The 20,818-nt window shown below is 48.5% G+C and overlaps 4 protein-coding genes and 1 long non-coding RNA gene across 8 annotated transcripts; 3 read left to right on the forward strand and 2 right to left on the reverse strand.

Moving 5' to 3' along the window:
• Nucleotides 1-1,540: 1,540 nt before the first annotated feature.
• Nucleotides 1,541-2,884, reverse strand: LOC120648473 (blue copper protein 1a-like). The gene is made up of 2 exons (XM_039925247.1): nucleotides 2,229-2,884; nucleotides 1,541-2,104 (listed from the first exon to the last, which is right to left on the reverse strand). Exons 1-2 carry the CDS (start codon nucleotides 2,398-2,400, stop codon nucleotides 1,770-1,772), a joined length of 507 nt encoding a protein of 168 aa, XP_039781181.1. The 5' UTR covers nucleotides 2,401-2,884; the 3' UTR covers nucleotides 1,541-1,769.
• Nucleotides 2,885-3,139: 255 nt separating this feature from the next.
• On the forward strand, nucleotides 3,140-4,095 carry LOC120649493. Its single transcript, XM_039926302.1, has 2 exons — nucleotides 3,140-3,675; nucleotides 3,939-4,095. Exon 1 carries the CDS (start codon nucleotides 3,322-3,324, stop codon nucleotides 3,673-3,675), a length of 354 nt encoding a protein of 117 aa, XP_039782236.1. The 5' UTR covers nucleotides 3,140-3,321; the 3' UTR covers nucleotides 3,939-4,095.
• A 2,451-nt stretch (nucleotides 4,096-6,546) lies between these two features.
• On the forward strand, nucleotides 6,547-10,273 carry LOC120649494. The gene is made up of 3 exons (XR_005665269.1): nucleotides 6,547-6,718; nucleotides 6,917-7,669; nucleotides 9,828-10,273. It is a non-coding gene; the product is annotated as an uncharacterized LOC120649494 (long non-coding RNA).
• A 2,445-nt stretch (nucleotides 10,274-12,718) lies between these two features.
• On the forward strand, nucleotides 12,719-16,808 carry LOC120649496 (probable inactive leucine-rich repeat receptor-like protein kinase At3g03770). 4 transcript variants are annotated; one of them, XM_039926303.1, is made up of 8 exons: nucleotides 12,719-13,086; nucleotides 13,550-14,984; nucleotides 15,086-15,219; nucleotides 15,395-15,635; nucleotides 15,725-15,933; nucleotides 16,036-16,070; nucleotides 16,149-16,260; nucleotides 16,335-16,808. In XM_039926303.1, the coding sequence occupies exons 2-8, from the start codon at nucleotides 13,625-13,627 to the stop codon at nucleotides 16,626-16,628; spliced, it is 2,385 nt and encodes a 794-aa protein (XP_039782237.1). In that variant the 5' UTR covers nucleotides 12,719-13,086; nucleotides 13,550-13,624; the 3' UTR covers nucleotides 16,629-16,808. The 4 variants fall into 4 exon arrangements, with proteins under 4 accessions (XP_039782237.1, XP_039782239.1, XP_039782240.1 ...); XM_039926305.1 differs by having other exon boundaries at nucleotides 13,553-14,984; nucleotides 16,335-16,748; XM_039926306.1 differs by having other exon boundaries at nucleotides 12,720-13,086; nucleotides 16,039-16,070.
• Nucleotides 16,809-19,672, reverse strand: LOC120649497 (ubiquitin-conjugating enzyme E2 2). The gene is made up of 5 exons (XM_039926308.1): nucleotides 19,351-19,672; nucleotides 19,191-19,216; nucleotides 17,898-17,987; nucleotides 17,687-17,775; nucleotides 16,809-17,180 (listed from the first exon to the last, which is right to left on the reverse strand). Exons 1-5 carry the CDS (start codon nucleotides 19,473-19,475, stop codon nucleotides 17,052-17,054), a joined length of 459 nt encoding a protein of 152 aa, XP_039782242.1. The 5' UTR covers nucleotides 19,476-19,672; the 3' UTR covers nucleotides 16,809-17,051.
• Between the last annotated feature and the right edge of the window lie 1,146 nt (nucleotides 19,673-20,818).

Genomic DNA, 20,818 nt, shown 5'->3' on the forward strand with positions numbered 1-20,818 from the left:
GGAAGGTTGGAGAACGGGTCAGCTGCAACGGGATCCAAGCAGGCTCAGGGCGGCAGGGTGATCACACGCGCCAAATCAATATTTTTGGCTTGACTAGTAATGGCCTGCAAGTGTATACTGCATACGGCACGTAATTAAACAGGCACACAGCAAACTATGCGATTCTCATTTGGCACCAAATGGAGGCTTTCTTTCAAAAAGAAAAAAGAAAAGAAAGGAAAGGAAATGGAGTCAGCAGATAACAGGCGTGAAAGCTCTGCTTCTGAGTAACCAATGAACATACAATGCACAGGCGCATCGCTACAGATTTGAGTTGTTTGACATGGTCTCGCTACCTGTTCACTTCGAGGTAGGGGCCTAGGGCCAACTTTTTCTGGTGTCTGGTGAGAGTACAAGAGAGGGGCAGGCTAGCTAGGGGCTGGGACTGAGCTTTGAAATTTAGCTTCCATTAAGTTAAAAAGAATTAGCTTGCATTTGTTTGATGCTAAAATTTTAGTTGAGTTACGTGCAGCGGCCAGCAGCAAGCCAAAAACGTCGGCAATTTTTTGGCGAACAGCGAGCGAAACTTGAACTTTGGCCCGTGTGACGTATAGCTTATAGTGAGACTTCAAAATAAAACCTATAGCATGTACTAGTTCAAAGTGTATTTCCAACACAAAGACACCGCAAGATTACACCGTACCCTTCACCAAAATAAATAAATAAATAAATCGAATTACAGACTCCATGCAGGAATTCCATGTTGACATTGACCGCAGGGTGTAATTCGAACAAATGTCAACTTGACATTGACCGCAAGTTCAAACTCTGGTTTCTTCCCATCAATTTCATGTTGACATTTATCTTCAGTAGGATCATTCGTTCAATCACATATTTTCGTACATATGGAGTGGACGAACTGGAAATAGCATTGCTGCATATAACCACTTAGGGGTTGTTTGGTTTGAAGGGCTAAACTTTAGACCATGTCACATCAAAAAGAATCTTAACATTTAGAAGTATTAAATGAAGTCTAATTACAAACTAATTACAGAACTTTGTGGCTAAACTGCGAGACAAATCTAATGAGGTATACTAATTCATAATTAGCGAATGGTAGCAAATTATGAATTAATTAGAGTCATTAGATCCGTCTCGTTGACACATTGAATTACTTGGATTGACGACAAAAAAAAACACAACGCCAAGTTAATCTGCTGGGTGCACTATATTCCTGACTGCCAATCGATGGCGTCGCCATGTATCTTGTTCGGCAGAATTGAAGTTTTTTTTTCTCGAATACGCAGGCGAACTGCACATTATTTGTATTATTAAGAAGAGAATAAAAGTTTGTTTACGTTTACAACCCGCAAAAAGCAGAATTGAAGTTCCTTGATACTTCAAACAATTGGAAGAGTGCAATGGAATATAGCACACGATGGACAATAATCTGAAGATACAATCTGTAGTATCTTAAAATCTCGATAATTTAGCACCCCAAGCATCAGATGATCACCAGTTCTTTAGCAACAACAGTAGCTTCAGCAGTGACCAAATTAGATTAGATTAATTTAATCATCGACATTCAAAAAAATGTTGGACACGTAGATTTCAAAATATTCGATACAAATACACAATGAAATTTTCTCTCGTAGACGCACAGAATGAAACCGAATTAGGACCCTCTTACAGTTACAGAAATAATTAAACCAGCACGGCACCACAAAAACTCAACGCTCAAATCATCAAATCAAGTATACGTTTATGCAGGCGCTGAAGGCTATAGAAGCCTAGAACACGAGCACGGCGGCGATCACGGCGGTCACCGCGAGCACGGCCTGCGCGAGGCGCGCGCGGACCTCGGCCGCGGGGCTGGACGCCGGCGGCGGCGGCGCGGAGGGACCCGAGGCGGCCTCCTCGGCGGCAAGGACGTCGATCCTGACCTTCATGCCGTTCTGGCAGTGCGCGCCGACGCCGCAGACGAACCACCGCCGGCCGGCCTCGCTGAGCGTGACCTGGTCCTGGCCGGTGGTGAGCACCTTGGAGTTCTCCGGCTTGGTGCACGTCTTGAAGTCGGCGCCGCTGACCTCCACCACCGTGTGGCTGGGCTCGCTGTACTTGAACACTGCAAACGCGCAGAGGGCAATCAATATCCAATACACATGTCTTGCTCATCTCGTTTCGGAGGAGATCGTCTCCGGCGTGCGCCGCGAAGAGCAGGAAGCTAGCTAGCGTCGTCGCATGCGTACCTAGCGTGTCGCCGACCTTGAACTGCTTGGTCTGGGCCCAGGCGGAGTAGTTGAAGCCGAGGGTCCAGCCCTTGTCGTCGCCCACCCAGTGCTCGGTGGCGGCGGCGAGCGCCGGGAGGAAGGCGACGGCGAGGGCGGCCGCGGCGAGCACGAGCATCTGCTTGGAGGCCATTGGAATTGTCGTCAGAGACTCAGAGCTAGCAGCTAGCGCGCGCACTCTTCTAGTTTCCCTGCTGCGAATGATGCCTCGATTTTCAGGCTTTCAGTTTCAGAATGCAGCTACGCTAGCTCTTTGCTCGTGCTGCTTGCCTGCTTCTCGGTTCTGGCCTGCCAAGAAACGGTGCATCCGCATGTGTATATATAGACAGATGGAGAGCAAAGGATCGGCACGGAGAGGCCAGTCACTTGCTCAGGCCGGCTGTCAGGCAGACTTGTTCGGTGCGTCGACGTCGCAGCTGCAGCAGGCCAATGGCGGCAGCCATGGAGCTGCCCGGCGTCGCGCCAAATGCAACGAAACGGCGCCATCTCTTGAGCATGTGTGGAGGAGAGACGCCGAACAGTTTGCCTTAGTTTCCCCGCCGGATCGTTGTACTTACGTATCCTCACCTCAATCTCCCCTGTTTTGCTGCTCGACACTCAGACCTGGTCTTGATTTGACACTTGCTTGTCGTCGGCGTGAGCAGGGCCATCCCCGTGGCGAGACCCCCTCGTCACGCTCGTCGTTGGACTTTGCGGGCCACAGAGATCCGTCACAAAAAATACTCCCAATTCGTTGGCATTTATTTGGCAGGAATTTCGGAAGTCGCTGAGGGGCGGTCCCACTTGTCAGTGACCTTGCGTACGAGGGCCCAGCTGCCAGTGGCGTAGATAAGAAACAGCCAATAATTGTGCGCAAAGACAACGGGGGGATGTTCACCAATCAATCCGCTTCCGCTCACCGAGTCGTCGAGATCAATCGGAGGAAGGAAAGGCAGCGGAGCGAGCTGGGAACTGGGAAGGCAGGGGCGCCGTCGATCATAAGAGAGAGGGGCCGGATCCACCCGCACCACCAACCCACAGCCACCTACCCCGAACCCAAGAGCGGCGAGCGGGGATGTGCGAGGGGAGGCGGCCGGCGTGGGCGGCGGCGGGGGAGCTGCGGCGGAGGGAGGCGGCGGCGGACGCGCAGCTGGCGGCGGCGCGGGCGCGCCTCGCGGAGGCGCTGGCGGAGCTGGAGCGGGCGCGGGCGCGCGCCGCCGAGCTGCAGCGCCGCCTCGAGCAGACCTACGGCAAGCGGCGGCGGCTCGTCGAGGAGGCGCGCGGCCGGATCCACGAGATCCGCGCGCGCCTCCACGGGGGCGAGCCGCAGCAGCCGCCGGCGTCCCCGCGGACGCCGCCCCGCGCGGAACCCGAGCCCCAGACCGATCGCTCCGCCGCCACTGCCTCCTCCTCCTCCTCGTCTTCCTAGGTGCGTGCGTGGCCTCACCCGATCGAGTCTGCCATCCGGTTCCTCGATGCGGCGTTGTTGAGCAAACGGCTGTCGATTGCTAGCAGTACCGATTGGTCGTGTCCGGTCTCAAGATCGAACAGTAGCTACCGAATTCCCAACTCGGCTGTTCTCCGTCTCTGATCGAACTGGAGCTACCAAACTCTCCTCCCCGTTGATGTCCGTCTCTGAATCTGACCGAACAGTATTGCTAACAAATTCTCTTCCTTGATTTTCGTCTGCAGGGCAAAGTGCTTTCATTTCCATTTCGCATTGGGAGCTGCAACGAGCTAGTCAGGCTACGTATGTAATATACTAGTGTCAGTAACTGAATCGGATTGGAAATTGGTGGTAGAAACACTCTAATGCTACAACAAATTAAGCTCTGGCCTTCGTTGACCATCTCCTCTCTTCTTTTAACTAACGCTCACTTGTCAGTTGCTGGCCGCTGGTGATTGCTCTTGTCAGGAGATAATCCCAAAGTTCAATTTTCCTAACCTCTCTGTTAAACTTTTTTGGAGCGGATAGAACAGGAAAGAAAGGGGGAGCACATGCCTCGCCCTGCCTTTGCAGTTTGCACGGCACGGCACTCCAAATTGTTCATGCTGAAACGCATGAGGATGCCTGCAATTGCAAGGAAAGAACCTGCCAAACCCTGAATGGTCACCGTCAGTCGTCTGCCCAAGCAAAGCATGCCCGTCCTGTTCTACGGCCACCAATGGGCAATGGCAGTCTTCGCCCACAAATTCCACCAAAACATCATGGCATGCTAACAACATGCCGCGGAGGCTGCTGCTGCGTTTGCTAAAATCGTAGAAGTACACGTCTTTAGTAACTACGTGGCTCTCATACGCTTAGCCAATGAAGCATCTCTCGATCCAGAATCAACCAACCAGCCTGGATTTTCATCTGTTCCTCTCCAGTCAAAAATGGGGGCACGGCTTCCTTTGCATGTTGCATTCACTTTATTTTGTTTTTGAGCCAAAGGAGCATCGACACTACCGAATCACAATCGCGACAGGGTGATACTTGGTACTACGCACCTCCGAATCAAGGCCTGGTTTTTGAACATTACACTACACGTCAAAGAAATGAAACGTTCAAAAAAAGAAAGGGAAATGAAGTGTTTGTTCCTCTCGACCCTTCCTTCCCCTGCTACAGTAAATAGGGGTGAAAAAGGCGATTTCGGGGCGGAACCCGTTGCCGCCGGCGATTCCGGCGGTCCTCCGCCTCTACGATGGTCGTTCCGGCGTCGGAGAGGGGGACGGACCACGAAATCGACGCGCTGCTGTACATAGGTTAGGTAGATGTATGCCTAGATCTAGGGTGTGCTCGTCGTCGGAGTGCGGCAGCAGAGCTAGGTTCTCTTCGTCGACGGCGGCGGAGCTAAATAACTGCTCCATGGCGGCGACGTTGCTATGGGAGCTGCTCTTCCTCATCGCCGATGGCGTGATGAGGATTTTGGTCCTCCGTGGCGAGTCCGATGAGTTCTACTTCTCCGGTCGCTCTGTGAGGTTGGTGGTCAGCCTTTTTGCGAAGGGGTTGGACCTTCTGTGCTCCCCTGTGGGCCTTCACTTCCGGGTTGGTGCTTTCGTCGCCGGCCGCGGATCCTGTTCAACACTGGCGGAGGGTAGTGATGGCCATAGAGGGCCATGCCCCCCTTGCCGGCCGTGGATACTGTTCATTGCTTTAGCACCTCAATTACCAAAGGGTGCCCCCCCCTCCTCCTTTGGTCTAGCCCCGCCACTGCTGTTCAACTCTTCTTCTTCCATCGGAGAGATCGCCGATTCTCGTTCAGCGATTCAGATCCATCTTGGTTGGAGCTCCGAGGTGGTGTTTGATGCGGCTTTATCAAGGTTTGAGGTCTTCCGGCGGAGGAGGTCGAGTTTCTGGCTTCGTTTGCGCCTCTACTACTCAGCCGAGCGGAGCGAAGTCGATGAAGACGATGAACAGGACTCCTAGGGACCAGTCTGTAATTTTCTTTTTCTATGGGGTCTTGTGTGTAAGACTGTGGGGATGTACTGTGTTCCAGCTTTAATATAATTCCCCCTTTCGCAAAAAAAGAAAGGGAAATGAAAATATTGGTGAAAAACTGAACAGACACCATGCCTATAGACTGCACAGGGGCTCCCTATATCTCTTCCGGAAGATGGATAAAAGATGTATCTATAAAGCCCATGTTACATGGCCCATTAGAAACTCGCAGCACGATCCTCCATCCCACGGCAGCAGGCGCGCTGGTGCCCCGCCCTGTTCGTTGAATCGTGCAAGCATCTGCAAATGTCACCAGGAAGGTGCAGGTGATGGCAGGCGTTTTTTTTTCCTTCCTCAAGTTGCATCAACAATTAATATTTTTACTAAACTGCTACAGTCAGCATTTTAAAATACAATATTCAACATTCCTTCAAAGTTAATGCAACATTTCTTGTAAACTAGTTAAACATTTTATATAAAATGTTGAAACTGTATATACAAAATATTGAGCATGTATTCTCAAATGCTGCAATACTATATTCTGAATGTTGATTTTTTTAAAAATAAAAATAATTAAAATATATGCATATGTGATCTTGTTTTGCTGCATTAATTCTAAATAGTATCATGGTTCAAACTGAATCCAAAAAGCAATTACGGTTTGAGAGAAAAATAAAATTAAAATTTCTAATCTTAACAGAATCTCCGCCTCCACCTATACCCAACATCAACCCAGGTGCGCAGTGTTGCTGTCCGCTCCAATCCCATCCACTTGATTCAGTCCGCACAAATTTCAAACACTAAAAGTTCAATAACGTTTTTATCTTCGGGAAGATGTATAAGATTCCTCAATTGCATAGGGCCACAATATTCGGCCCATCTCCCATGCTAAGAATAAGCTCCACTGGGCTCCCCTCTCCGAACTCGATCCTCTCGAAAACCCTACTCCGACACGACCGACCGTGGAGCCCACCCCGCCGTTCCCTCTCCGCCGGCGCGAGCTTGTCGGCGGCGATGTCGACCCGGATGGCTCGATGGCTTCACCGTACAAGTATGACGCCGATGCCGATGCACTCTCCGAAGCTAGTATAGCGCCGCCGTTGTCTGGGATGCCGCCACTGGCGGAGCTTCTCAGGGCCAAAGGGGCCATGGCCCCTGGCTCTGCAATTTTTGCACTGGGTGAACAGTAATTTTGACACTGTTTATTACTGTAGCTAAAGGATGACTCCTCATTTTTCTGAAATCACAGATCAAGCTCCGCCACTGGATGCCGCCACGACGCCGCCGCACACCGCAGCACGGCCTACAGCAACCTGCAGAACCCGATTCGGTAATCAGGTGAGATTTCAGGAGCTCTGATTCTGCTGGAGGTATTGTATGGTCTGTAGTGTATACAACTGTCAACAGATGCCGTCCCTACAATGCATTTTATCAGTGCAAACCAAGCAGTAATATCCCCTGCAACTGCAACGTTATAGACCATCTAGTCTCGTTTAGTAGAGTTCGGTGAGAAATTCTATTGAAATTCGGCCATAAATTTAAGTTGAATTATGGTTGTCCTTGTGATATTGATGTGAGCTGCTTGCACTAGTATTTCTAAAATTTTTCACTTAATGCATATCTGACCAACTATCATCTGATCTGAAATGGTTTGCCTTGTTAATGTAGTGTGATTTAGACATTTAGTGCGAATTTTCTGGGAACTGGATTGCCTTTCATTAATATTGGTATGCATCAGTACAACATTCCTATTTACCGCAGAATGACTGAAATATGAGTGCCAATTTCTCATTCGCAACTAGCTCACACGGCAGATACATTCTTCACGGCAGTTAATATGCCTCAGATACAAGGAAATGGTCTTGGGGGCTCAAATGTTTTAGACCACGTAGTGAGGCTTTAAATGCTGAAAGTTATTCAGTCCTGCCCACGGTCTTGGATGCCGCCATGGTGCCACCGCAGCCCAGCCCACAGCAACTTCAGAACCCGCTTCGGTAATCAGGTGAGATTTCAGGACCCCTGTTTCTGCTGGAGGCATTGGATGGTCTATTACTCTATAGTGTATACAACTGTCAACAGATGCCGTCCCTACAATGCATTTTATTGGTGCAAACCAAGCAGTAATATCCCCTGCAACTGCTGGAAATATGCCTCATTCAAATGTTTCAGACCACGTATTGAGGCTTTCTGCTGGAAATTATTCTGTCCTCTTGCATGTCCTTTGAATCTTTGTGATTTGCTCTTATGGCATCGCATACTGTTCATAAAATTAGACTAGTCACCCTAAGCCTCATTCAATCACTCACACGGTCTATTGTGCCTTGTGATTGCATCACGGGATACTTGCAATCACTATGCTCATTCTGAGCTGTCAAGATTAGTGTAGTCCTGAGATGTGGGATGGGCACCTATCTGCTTTACTCTGCAACCAGGGGCGGAGCTACCCTATCGGCAGGGTGGGGCGGCCGCCCCAGCTACCAGCGGGCTCATCCCAAGACCCCCACATATTTTTCTAGCCACCCCTACCCTTCACCGCCCTCCGTCAGGCCTCCATGGCTGCTTGTAGCCGTGAGATGGACATGAAACGAGCAAGAAGAAGGCGGAGTCGTGGCTGGGTCTTACTTGTGGCTAGGAGCCCGCACAGCCCATCATGAAATTGAAGATCAAAGAGTAAACTTGCCAAAGGGTCATAGAGGATCTGGAGTTTCTTAGTACTTTGCTAGTGCTTAGTGGTATGTATATTCTTATAACATCCATTGCCATTTGAGGCATATGATGGCTTTACTATTACTATAAAAAAATTTATAGCGAATTGGCACAATAACCATAAATTTATTCTTCAAATTTGAGTAACATTCTAAAACTTCGCTTGAATTTTGTGATATTGCAATGTGTCAATGCGCTAATGCGGTGTGAATAGATGTGTTTTACATTTGATTTAGTCTCTTGCTAAAAACCGCCCCACCTATAATATTTTCCTGGCTCCGCCATTGTCTGCAACTATTCTTAGATGGGAGTTAGTACCCTAGTTTATTGGTTCAATAAGTTGCGTGAGCAGTTAGAAGATGTTTTTATTATGTGTTCTAAAGTAACTCCCTTGATATTGCTTCTTCATTATGATAATGCTAACCTAGTTCTAGATCTGAAATCCCCATTGCTGTTGATGCAATATTATGTCTTATTTTCTGTGTTTGTGCTTGCTTATGTAGAAGCCTATGCAACAGTAGCATACCTTTTGTTAAAAGTTCTTTGCCATGCTGTCACGCCCATCTTTTGCCTGTTCTGGTTGTTTGCCATAAATTTTAGAGTTATTGGCCCCATATACTTGTTGGATTCAGGGCTGCTCTTCATTGGTTGCCCTTTCGAAATTGTGTGTAGAAAATTGCACATTTTCCAGCACGCAACCGAAAATAATTGTGAGTAACTTATTTGTCTAAGCTTAGTGTTAGCTTATGACTTGTAAGTTATCATAAACATTATTTTTTTACAGTTTAGATTTTTTATCATTTATCTTCCTCTTAGTCTTTGTTTGACAAGGACAGGCAATCATGAAAATAATCATCATGATAGGTGAAATAAACAAAACATGTTCTGATGACTTACTTCATGAATATTGAAGTATTTAAAGTGTCTTAATGAGAAGTGGCTTCACACATTTTATTTGAAAATTATCATGTTACGTCATGCTAAGATAAGTATTCAAGCGACCTGAGCATGGTCTGAGGGTGATATCTTTACCTTCTGCTAATGCTATCTAGATCATTTTGTTGAATTGATCTGCATATAAGCTTAAAGCAGCGCCTGCATTTGCACCTATGCAACATCATCCCTGGTGAACTGCTCAACTAGATGCCTCTTTTTTTTTCGCTTGACCCTTTGTTCTATTGGGATTTTGTGTCTCAGGGTATATCTAGATCAAATTGCCTCTTTTCCATCATCATGTGCTTAAAGCCTGTAGTGCTTAACCTCGCACACCCTGGTTGTAGTTTAGTTGCAGCTTTTGTTAAATTGCACCCGCCACCTGCTTCTTACAATGTGCTTTCTTTGAACTTGTTCCCGGGCTTCTGTTATTATGTATGAAGAAATTATTCTTTCCTCCTTTTGAGGTCACTTTCGTACTACTACTTACTACTAACTACATTCGTCTCCATAATATGTAGCTAACTGTACAAAGGTTTGGTATGCCGGAGCCAAAGGTTGAAGTGGCCCTTAGTTTTTGAACTTGTGATCCAAAGTTGATGAGGCCATCATGATAAAGGCAAAACTACACCCTTTAGTGCTTGAAGTTTCAATGATCCATTCCTCCTTTCATCTGGGCACTCATCGTTATTGTCATATGGAGTTTCCACATGGACCACAAGCTGCTCAAGGTGGTTCGAGTGTTTGCATGGTACCAGAAGACCGTACACTGACGCAACAAGCACAAGATTTGCCATGACGCCCAAATGTTATCTCTGGCGTTCCCTTTGTTCTTAGAGCTGACAAACCTTTCCATTGTTCTCGTCAGTGCAGTACCTTCTTCTACACCCCATGTTTGATCTGTATAGCTGCTAGCCTGCTACTGAAACCCTGTTGCACAATGCGAACTGGCCCGTACCTGGAGTGCTGTACCGTGTCCTGGAGCTCTGAATTCGCCAACGTCTTCGTACGACGGCAGTAAACCCAAGCCAGGCAATCAGTCGCCCCCAGGCCCTGGTCCTTAGCCTCCGATCACGCCATGTGATCGTTCATGGGCTGCGATCTGGAGGCGGCAACACACGGCCATCGGGCGACGCCGTGACGGCCACCTCGCCGGAGTCGGATCTGGATGCCGTCCCGCGCTTGATGGCCGTGTCGGGCGGGCGTACGAGGGGCAGTTGCGGCGGGATTTACTCCGTGCTCCCGGGAACGCCGTGCCAAGACGGCCATGGCGTTCGCGGCCGCGGGCGCCCACCCTTGCGTCGCGGGGGTGATCCAGTTCTGATCCTTGGATGCTACGAAAGCTCACGGCCGCCGGCTGATGGCCGGGCCGCCGGGGGCTCCGGGCTCCGCCACCGGCGGAGTAATGGCGCTAGGCGGATCGCCACCAACCGGACCTGACACCGGCGTCAGTAATGGCGCTCGTGGTACGTGCGAGTACGTGTGCCGGATCGATGGCGATGGACTCTTGCCATGCCAGCACTCACTCTTCGAGCCGCTAGTCTTCACTCACTCACCCACACATTGGTGAACAGGATCGGCTCTCTTGCTTGCGTGCATCGCAAACTCTGATGGTGGAGGCCATTGTTTTTTTTTTGTTGATCTTTCCTTGATTTGGTGTAAATGTCTAAATGACTGTTTCAACAGGGAAACACTTGTTTGGTTTATGACAAGGTACACGGTGATGCACTGCAGCACTGATGCTCTCTCTTCTTTTTCTGTAGTTGCAGGCCATGCGGTATGCTTTTTTTATGCCTAAAATTGGTAAAAGTCAGTCTCTGGTTTCTCTGCAAATGGTAGTCAATTTGGCCGGCATCTCCTTTTCTCTTCTTTGTTCTTGGAGAACTGTTAGCATACACACCAAATAATCACTACTTTTGTTCTGAACGAAAGTAAATGGTACGGCATGGTTCTTGTAGGATATACCGTGTCTTTTCATGTCGAATAGTGCTGGTAAATGCTACTGTTTTTCACTCGGGTCTGTCGCGTATAGATTAAACACGGGCACATGCACATCACCACGTTGCTCCACGGCATGGACCACAGTTCCGCTATGAAGCTGAAAGAACTTCCAGGCGCGTAACCAGTTTGTTCAGTTCCAAGAACACTTGCGCACCATGATCTGGCATCCTCTCTGACTAGGAAAGAGTTTTTTTGTGCTGTCCAACCAAGCAGGTCATCATCTTCTACCTCTAGGGCCCAAGTTAGTTGGACGGTGCCATGGCAAGCATTGATTTCGCAAAATCGCAAGGGATTCAATTCACCTTCACAAAAGTCTCACAAACACCAAGGATTCACGATTTCAGGGCGACCTGCAGTTTTGCACGGATGAAAATGTTTCCAGTGCAGCTGCAGATTACCTGTGCAGTCAGTGTGTGTGTGTTCAGGGGAAGGCTTCTCCCCTGCATCCTCGCAGGGGCATGAATGCAGGCGGCGCTTTTGGTCTTGGCCCCTCGCCCGTCGCTTTAGGCAAAGCAGCATCAGGTCGGCAGCTCCTGGGGTAGAAGTGCCGAGGAAATCGAAGAAAAGATGGAAAAAGCACGAGGAAAAGAAAATAAAGGGCGTGCTCATCAGCTCATGATCTAGCTGAGGAAAGCATGGTGGCTTACCGTGCAATAATGGCACCATGTCGGTCGTAACGTCTGGGCTACAAGTCCTACTCCTACCGTTCTTCAGGACTCCCCCTCCTGCACAGATCCCCCCCCCCCCCCCCCCGGCTTAAAAGGAAGACGTTTGCGAGACTGATCATTGCACGGAATCTATAGGTTTTTCTTTGGTTTTAACGGATAGATCATTGTAATCCTGGGCCGTGTTTGGTTAGGATTTCATGGATTTTTTTTTACGTTTGATCACTAATTTAGAGTATTAAATAAAGTCTAATTACAAAACCACCTTCACACCCCTGTGTAAATCGCGAGACGAATCTAATGAGGCCTTCAATTAATTACCGTCATTAGATTCATCTCGAAAAGTTACACCCATCCTTCAAAAAATTTTACAAATAGACTTCATTTAGTACTCTATGCGGACATTCGTCTTTTTGTGTAATTTTAATTTGACGGCTAACCAAACACGGCCCTGAGCATGGCAAAGCCAAACAGGCGAACATCACCTGTCAAAGTGAAAAGCTTGCCAGACTAACTAAAAAAAACTCTACAATGTTCTGCCTTCACAAAAGTTTACAAGAAAAAATAACATATATACTCGGAACCACTAAAGCAGCACTGTATCCTACTGCCTATAATTGAACAAGCACAGATTACGAAAGATGATGAATCTAATCCCAAGAAAGCAGTGAAGCATCACACCATCTGATTGGACTTTATTATTTATTTTATTTGCAAATATAAAGAGAGTGATAGTGTATCTCTCTGTCTGTGGCCTGTGGAGAGAAAGCACTAGCAATACTGGATCCCTTGTCCGTTGCCTGTTGCTGCTCCCCCATGTCCAGCTCAACCTTTGGAGACACCACCTGTCCGTTGCTCCAGTCTCCTCTTTCCTCTGCCACCCCCGTGAATCCGTGATGCACAAGGCTGCCGCACTACTAGTACTTGGTGACACTCCTTGAGTGAGCTCCGAGCGGTGCAATACCACAGAACACCGGCAAGCGGCCATAGACCGCAAGAAACACGAAGCTCCCTCCTACTGCTTATCCATCCGCTGTTCTGCTGCCTTCACCATTGATCTGAGCTCTGAAGAAGGTTTTCCTGGCCCCTTCATTGCTGCTTCGGCCGCTGCAAGGTGATATTCAGTTCGCTCACGGGTTTCTTGTGAAGCGCTAGTAGTAATCTCGGCGCCATGTGGTAGCGAGTATTCATTCTGTGGGATTCTTGCAACGGGTAGCAGCAGGGCTCACTGGTTTCTCTTTCAGTGCTTTGAGGAACTGCTAGTGCTAGTTTACTTGCCAGCCAGGTGCCCAAGGTCCTCCTTAGAAATTTGGACTACACTCTGCTCACTGTTTCTGGTGTCCGATAGCTGTCTCGACTTCCAAGCAGCTTTGCTCAACCCTTCTTTTTCTTTTGCATCCTTACCTTTAAACCTCTGAAGTCTGAACTTTATTATTGCCACATCTCTACTGCTACTGATCAAGGGGGAGATGAGCTCGTTAGTTTTGCACTTTTGCTTCCTGATGATGTTTTCTCCACCTATTTACCCACTTCTGGCTATTCATTATTCTACTGATGCTGTTACTGTTCTTGGTCAGAAGGAGAAACCGATCCACGATTAGGCAAAGAGCAGAGTGAAGCAGTAACCACACAGTGTCGTGGAATCGTCTCCAATGGCGAGGCCGGGGCATCTCCTGCTTATCTTCTTCTCGGTGTTTCTTGCGTTGCTCCCGGAGACCACACAGCTCCAGCCTTCGCAGGTATGGACTCTGATCAAGATCCAGCAGCTCCTGAACGACCCTCCGATGCTCAGCCACTGGCGCCACAGCACCGACTTCTGCGGCGGCGTCGGCGGCTTCATGGGCCCTACGGGCTCGGCCGCCGTCTTGTGCTACGGCGACACCGTGACGCAGCTCCACATCGCCGGCGCCCCGGGCTCCCCGCCGCTGCCCAGGAACTTCTCCGTCGGCGCATTGGTCACGACGCTGTCCAGGCTCCCCGACCTCAAGGTGCTCACGCTGTCCAGCATCGGCCTCTGGGGTCCCCTGCCAGGGAAGCTCGGCCGGCTGGCCGCGCTGGAGATCGTCAATGTCAGCGGGAACTTCCTCTACGGCGACATCCCGAGGGGCATGTCGCGGCTCGCCGGCCTCCAGACGCTGGTCCTCGATGACAACCTACTGGGCGGCGAGCTGCCGGCGTGGATCGGCGAGCTGCCGGCGCTGGCCGTGCTGAGCCTGCGGAACAACACGTTCCGAGGCGCCGTGCCGGAGTCCGTCGGGCGCATGCCGGCGCTGAGGTCGCTCGTGCTCGCGTCCAACAACCTGTCCGGGAACCTGCCGGACATGAGCCGCCTGACCAACCTCCAGGTGATCGACGCCGGCGGCAACTCTCTCGGGCCAGCATTCCCCAAGCTCGGGAGAAAGGTGGCCACCGTGGTGCTGAGCCGGAACAGGTTCGGCGGCGGCCTCCCGGAAGCGCTGGGCTCCTTCTACCTGCTGGAGCGGCTGGACGTGTCCTGGAACCGGTTCGTGGGTCCGTTCACGGCGGCGCTGCTGTCCCTACCGTCCATCCGTTTCCTCAGCATCGCCGGGAACAGGTTCACCGGCACGCTGTCCGACAAGACGCCGTGCGGCGACAACCTCCAGTTCGTCGACCTGTCGTTGAATCTCCTCATGGGAAGCGTGCCATCCTGCTTGAGATCACCGGACAGGAAGCCGGGCGTGGTGGTGCTCGACTCGACCAACTGCTTGGACGATGGTGATGGTTCACAACGCCCCTCGCCGTTCTGTCAGAACCAAGCCCTGGCCGTGGGCATAGTGCCCGGCAAGGAGAAGAAGAGCATTGCCAGGCACGCAGGCCTCGTGGCCGGCATTGTGATGGCGGTCCTTGTCGCCGTTTCAGTTGTCGGTTTCATTGTCTTCCTCGGCGTGAGGAAGGCAGCAGCCATGAAAGGTTCGAAGGCAAGGACTCTGGCAACTTCAGAGGAAGAAAGTTCTTCGACTGGCTACCCTTCCAAGCTGCTCGCTGATGCACGTATGATCTCAAGCTCTGCTGGCATAGAATTGCTTCTTTAACATTTCATTCTGTTGAAATCACTAACTTCAGTTTTTTCTCTGGGGATTTGAAATAAAAAGGATACATATCGCAGACGGTGAAGCTAGGAGCTCTGGGGATCCCATCATACAGATCGTTTTCTTTGGTGGAGCTTGAAGCTGCAACTAACAACTTTGAAAACTCTTACTTACTGGGACAAGACTCTCTTGGCGAGGTATGATGTGTTGCTCGATTCACTGTCAGCTAAGAATCGGAACATCTGATATGTGCAGTTTACTCTCTCCCTGTTCGAATACTGTCTATCAGCTTACGCGAATACGAGATCATCATGTTTGATTTGGAATACCATGGAAGCACATTTGTATAAATGCATCTTGCTTTACTTTCAGATGTACCGAGGAAGGTTAGGCAATGGCACCCCAGTGACGATCAGGACCCTGAAGATCAAGAGGAGCCAGACTACCCAAAGCTTAAACCGTCACATTGATACCATCTCTAGGCTCAGGCATCAAAACTTGGTCAGCGCTCTAGGACACTGCTTTGAGTATGATATTGATGATTCCACTGTGACCCAGCTGTACATTGTGTTCGAGTACGTGCAAAATGGGAACCTTAGGAGCAGGATCTCACGTAAGTTTTTCCACCTCTTGCATTGGTTTCATTTACTCTGACAATGCAGGCACTGAATGTGTAGTTCTTTCTGAACTGAATTTCACCAGAAGGAACTGAAGGATGCAAGCTTACTTGGTCACAAAGGATATCAGCTGCCATCGGTATTGCCAAGGGTATTCAGTTCTTGCACGGAGGGATCATACCTGGTATAGTTGGAAATGATCTGAGGATCATCAATATTCTTCTAGATCAGAATCATGTTGCCAAAATCGGCAGCTACAATATACCAATCCTAGCAGAGACCATGAAATCTGAGGTAGACAAGCAAAACGCTTTGACATCAAGCTACTTCTAGCAACTTTTTGGGTATCTGATACTGACTAACAAGATCATTGCTTTGTTTTTCTGTCAATCCAAGAAGGGAGGAGCTGGAAACAAGTTCCAAACCGACAGGTACTCAAGCAGAATAGCATCCAACACGACCCGGTAGTTTCAAACAATGTGGTAAATCACACCATTTTCTTTTTGCAGTCCGATGTACAGCGATAAGGCCGACATCTTCGATTTTGGGGTGATCCTACTTGAGGTTGTGTCCGGGAAGACCATCACATCCATGTATGAGGTGGATATACTGAAAGAACTGGTGTGTGTCATCACTTATCTCTTTTCTGACTATCCTAACTTGTGATCACCTGAATGAACCTCAATGTGTTGCAGCTTGCCTGGGCGATCGCCGACGAGGACCGGGTCAGGAGGAGGAGCTTTGCGGACCCATCGGTGAGCAAGGGTTGCTCAGACGAGTCACTGAGGACGGTAATGGAGATCTGCCAGAGGTGCCTGGCCAAGGAGCCAGCACAGCGGCCTTCTGTGGAGGACGTGATCTGGAACCTGCAGTTCGCTGCCCAGGTGCAGGACGACTGGGAGGTGGAAGCCTGGAGCAGCGGCGGCGGGAGCCCGGTGTCCTCTTCGTCCAGGGTCACCAGGTCATCTCGGCTGAACTTGAGCAGATGATCAGTGTATAAATCTTTCTTCTTCTTCTGTTTTCTTTATTGTTTTGCTATTTAGAATAAAAATAATGATGTGCCTTTTGTTGAGCGTTGCCTATACGGGAGTACAAGTAATGATTATACCTGTCGCTGGGTAGAGTTCTCTTATTAATGATGTAGCGGGCATTGCCTTGCGCGTTCTCAATTTCGCTAATCATTGTGTAACAACTTGGCATACCTATAGCTTTTGCATATGCAAATACCCAAGTTCATGAGACCGTTCAGCACCACATCAGGGAAAGCAGCAGGCAGCAGTACAACAAACAAGGGACTGAACCACAAGGACACAACAGCCACCGAGGATTTTTAACGGTTAAGTGGACAATACAGACCGGCGGAGTATGAAATGCAGATGCTTATTGCACCATCTGGTGAAGCGGATAGAAACTTAGTCGGCTGTCCAGCTCTGTTCCACAACCTCGCGAACTTTGCGGTTGTACTCACGTTTGTTCTCACTGAACATTCTGGCTGCTTCAGAGTTCGCAGGGGAATTTGGGTTTGGGTCACACAGCAGGGACTGCAAAGGGAAGCACAGCATATGGAAATAAGTATGGTATTTTGATACGTTTAGTAAGGCATCACCCATGCCCCAAGACCACTTTTTAGAAGTGGGACCAATATAAATTAAGATAACAGACACGGAATGCATAGAAGACTACTTCGATGATACAATAAGCATTTCCATTGCTAACTGCCTATTGGTGGCATATTGCCCATGTGGAACTGTCTGACAGGTGGTTCGGTCAACAATCTCAACTTCCAACAAAATATGGATGAAAGGGTTTAGGGTTTATTGAGATGAACAGAATTTATGAAACATCCTCGAAACAAACCATATTGTTGTTAGGGTTTCATAGGGATGTATTGAGATGATAACAGTATGAATTAAGTACCTATCGTGTGAGCATTCTACTGGCAATAACAAGTAGTACAATCAATCACTGGAACACAACAGACATCGCAGTGGTAGAACAAAATGAAAGAATTCGACTCTGATAGGTTGAGAGAGAAAATAAATGATGCCTGAATAGAGGTCAATATTGCTGCAACATCATATATAGGGCTCCACTGGTTTTGTAGGATGTCCAAGCAGATGCTTCCATCTGCGTAGACTGGAAAACAAATGATGGCATTAAACCACTTGTTGTGTATATATTAAGGCTTTAATACCTGAGGATAATTTTTTTATTTTTGAAGACAACAATATGGATGAACAAAATATATAAAGTCATACTGTTTGGGTGAAACATCCTCGAAACAAACCGAACAGTTGGTGGCTTGTTGGGGTAATCTTCTGTAAATTGTAGTGTCAACTTAAACGTTCCTACAATAAATAATCAGATGTTTAGTGAATTTCCAATTAAAATTATAACACAGCCAGATTGTTCCGCTTCGTAAAAAAGACATAACACGGAACATGTTCCCATGGAAAGTCCCAAGGACTGATCTTAGTCGATTGCTTCTTAACAAACCAAAAACAAGGTACACATTGAAAGATGCTGTAATCGATGATCCTAAATTCCTAATCACATTAGACTTTCAGGCAACAGAGTGCAAGTGCGAAGCTTAATGTTTGCCAGATGTTATCTTAAATAGTTCCAAACAGAAACAATTTACAGTTACCAATGAGTTGTCCCAAATTAATTATTAAGTAATTATGCGGCCAATGGCATTTTTAGCAACATAGCGGCTTCCACTGGGGAGGGGTCCCCTGCTCTGATGTATCATATGGTGTTATGTCGCAACACAAAAGTACTCCTGACAAAAGATTGTCATGTATTTATCAAGCACAAATAACAAAGTGTTTCTCTTACTTTACTTCTGAAGTTGTTTCTGAAATGCTAGGAAATAACTCTCTTGAGTTGAACCAACCATTTTCTAGTCCAACTTCAATACTCAGCTATAAATGTTTTGCAACAGGTGCAGGGATGCAGGGTGCAGGCTAAAGTCGCTCTCATTAGCTCTTGTGAAAGTCAATAGTTCAGTTCCTCAAGTTATAATCCCAAGTGATATGAAGCTTGTTCTTTTATTTGCTCTATAATGAAGGATAGAGATGTACCAATATGATTGGCCAAAATGCACATATGCAGAGTTGACTAAATAATCTTCAAGCTAATCAGACACACCTTCCCTTCTGCCAGCTTGTGACAGCTCTTAGCATTAAAGAACAATACAGACGCATGACAGAACGAGGTCTTTAATTTTTGGTAAAGAGCACACAAAAGAGATGACACAGCTGTAAGTTTCCAACATCAGGAAAGCATGAAAATGAAACAGGGCGCCAAGGTAAGCAGCTTGCTCTTAAGCTCGCAAGGGTGAATATTCGCATTTCGTTGCATCTACACTTTGAGATGCCAATGAAACGAGAAAGATGGAACCTACAGCGCACAATTACTGGATAAATATCGGCATGAGGTAGAATTTCAGTCAACGAATCACCAAGTAACGAAATTGGGCAGTACCAAAAGTGCAAACTCTAGCTATCGAGCGACTACAGATCGAAGCAAACTAAATCAGATGAGCTCACCTCCATCCCACGGCGTGTCATCCGGCCTGCAGAACCGAAAGACAAACACCAAGAACACGCACAATTAGCACAACAGCCCACCAAACGAAGCACAGCCTCACTAGATCCTGAGCCAGTTAACCGAAAATCACAGGAAAAAAAGACGGCTTGGTTAACTTACCCGAATATGACGGCGTTCCAGAGCATGATGTTGTTGTCGTGCGGCGCGCCGCTGATGCCGGCGGGCGGGTCCTGCTGCAGCCGCTTGAAGTCCCGCATCAGCCGCTTCCTCGCCGGCGTCGACATCTCCGCCTCCCAAACCCTTGGCTCAGGCGGTCAGGCCCCGATCCCTCGCCGGGCCCCCGGCACCGCAGCGCTCGCCGGGTCTCCTCCCGGTGCCAGACGCGAGAGGAGAAGCTTCGCCGCTTCGGAGCGAGAAGGCAAGTGGGCGGGTGGGGAGGGGGCGGGTGCGAAAAGGAGCCGACGCGGGGGGCGAGCGGCGTGACGTGTCGTCCCCTTCCCCCGGGAGCTCGCGTTACCCACACGCGCGGATCGCCTCCGGAGTCACTGACGATGTGGGCCCTCCCGTTGGGAAGAGGTGTCTATCCGCTGGCCGACCTGGCTCGGCGCGACGCTCACGGACCTAGTGCGGGAGTGCCTGCCCGAGCGTCCCCGCTCGCCTCTGACCGCGGGACCCGCCGTATGTGGGACTAGATGTCAGTGGCAGAAGAAACAAAGCGGGTTGCAGGGTACTCCCTCCGTTCCAAATTATAATAAGAGCCCGTTCGGCGGACCGTATGAATAGTATAGGATTGGAAGAATGAATAGTATTCTGTGAGAGGAAATAAGCCGAAGAAAGTCGAGACAAGTCGAGACAAGTCAAGCCGAAGAAAGTTGAGACAAGTCATTATAAGAATCTTGGAGAGTCAAACCATCTCAAAATTTGACCAAAATTATAAAGAAAAATATAAAAATTTATGACATCAAATAGGTGCACTATGAAAATATAGCTAACAAAGAATCTAATGATACTTAATTAATATCATAAATGCTATTATTTTATTATATAAATTTGATTAAATTTTAAAAAAATAAAAATGTTTAAAATGACTTATAATTTGAAACGGAGGGAGTATGCTCCGTGCCAATGCCCGCTTTATTCGGACGCGAGACGTGCTGACGATGCCCGTGGGCCACGCAGGAAAAGTAGGTTACCTGGGCCCACGCGTCAGTGTGGGCCGGCCGGGCCGATGTGGGCTCCAATTCCGCGATTTTGGACCGCTGGTGGAGCCCGCAAGCCGCAGCTGGGCCACGGCGTCTCATTCATGAGTATTTTGTAGGCTAGTGGTTACAAGAGTATCGATAGAGCATCTGGAGTACTGGGTTCGACTTTTTATGGAAGCGAATATTCTGGGATTTAATGGTGTTGTGCATTCAGTGAAAAACGACGTTCCCGTCGACAGCGAGGCGTCTGTGGTGACTTCGGCAATCTCGAGGATTTGCCGGCTCAGTCTTTGAAAATGCTCATAATAAGAGTAAGGTTCGCGTACGTGTGTTTATAGGGGTGTGAGTGTGCGTAGATTATGAGTGTCAGAATTGTACTGTGTAATTAAAAAAAATCTCCGCAATTTCTTTCCTTCGGCTTCTAG

The sequence above is a fragment of the Panicum virgatum genome, chromosome 9K, assembly GCF_016808335.1.
Source record: "Panicum virgatum strain AP13 chromosome 9K, P.virgatum_v5, whole genome shotgun sequence".
NCBI classification, from domain to species: domain Eukaryota; kingdom Viridiplantae; phylum Streptophyta; class Magnoliopsida; order Poales; family Poaceae; genus Panicum; species Panicum virgatum.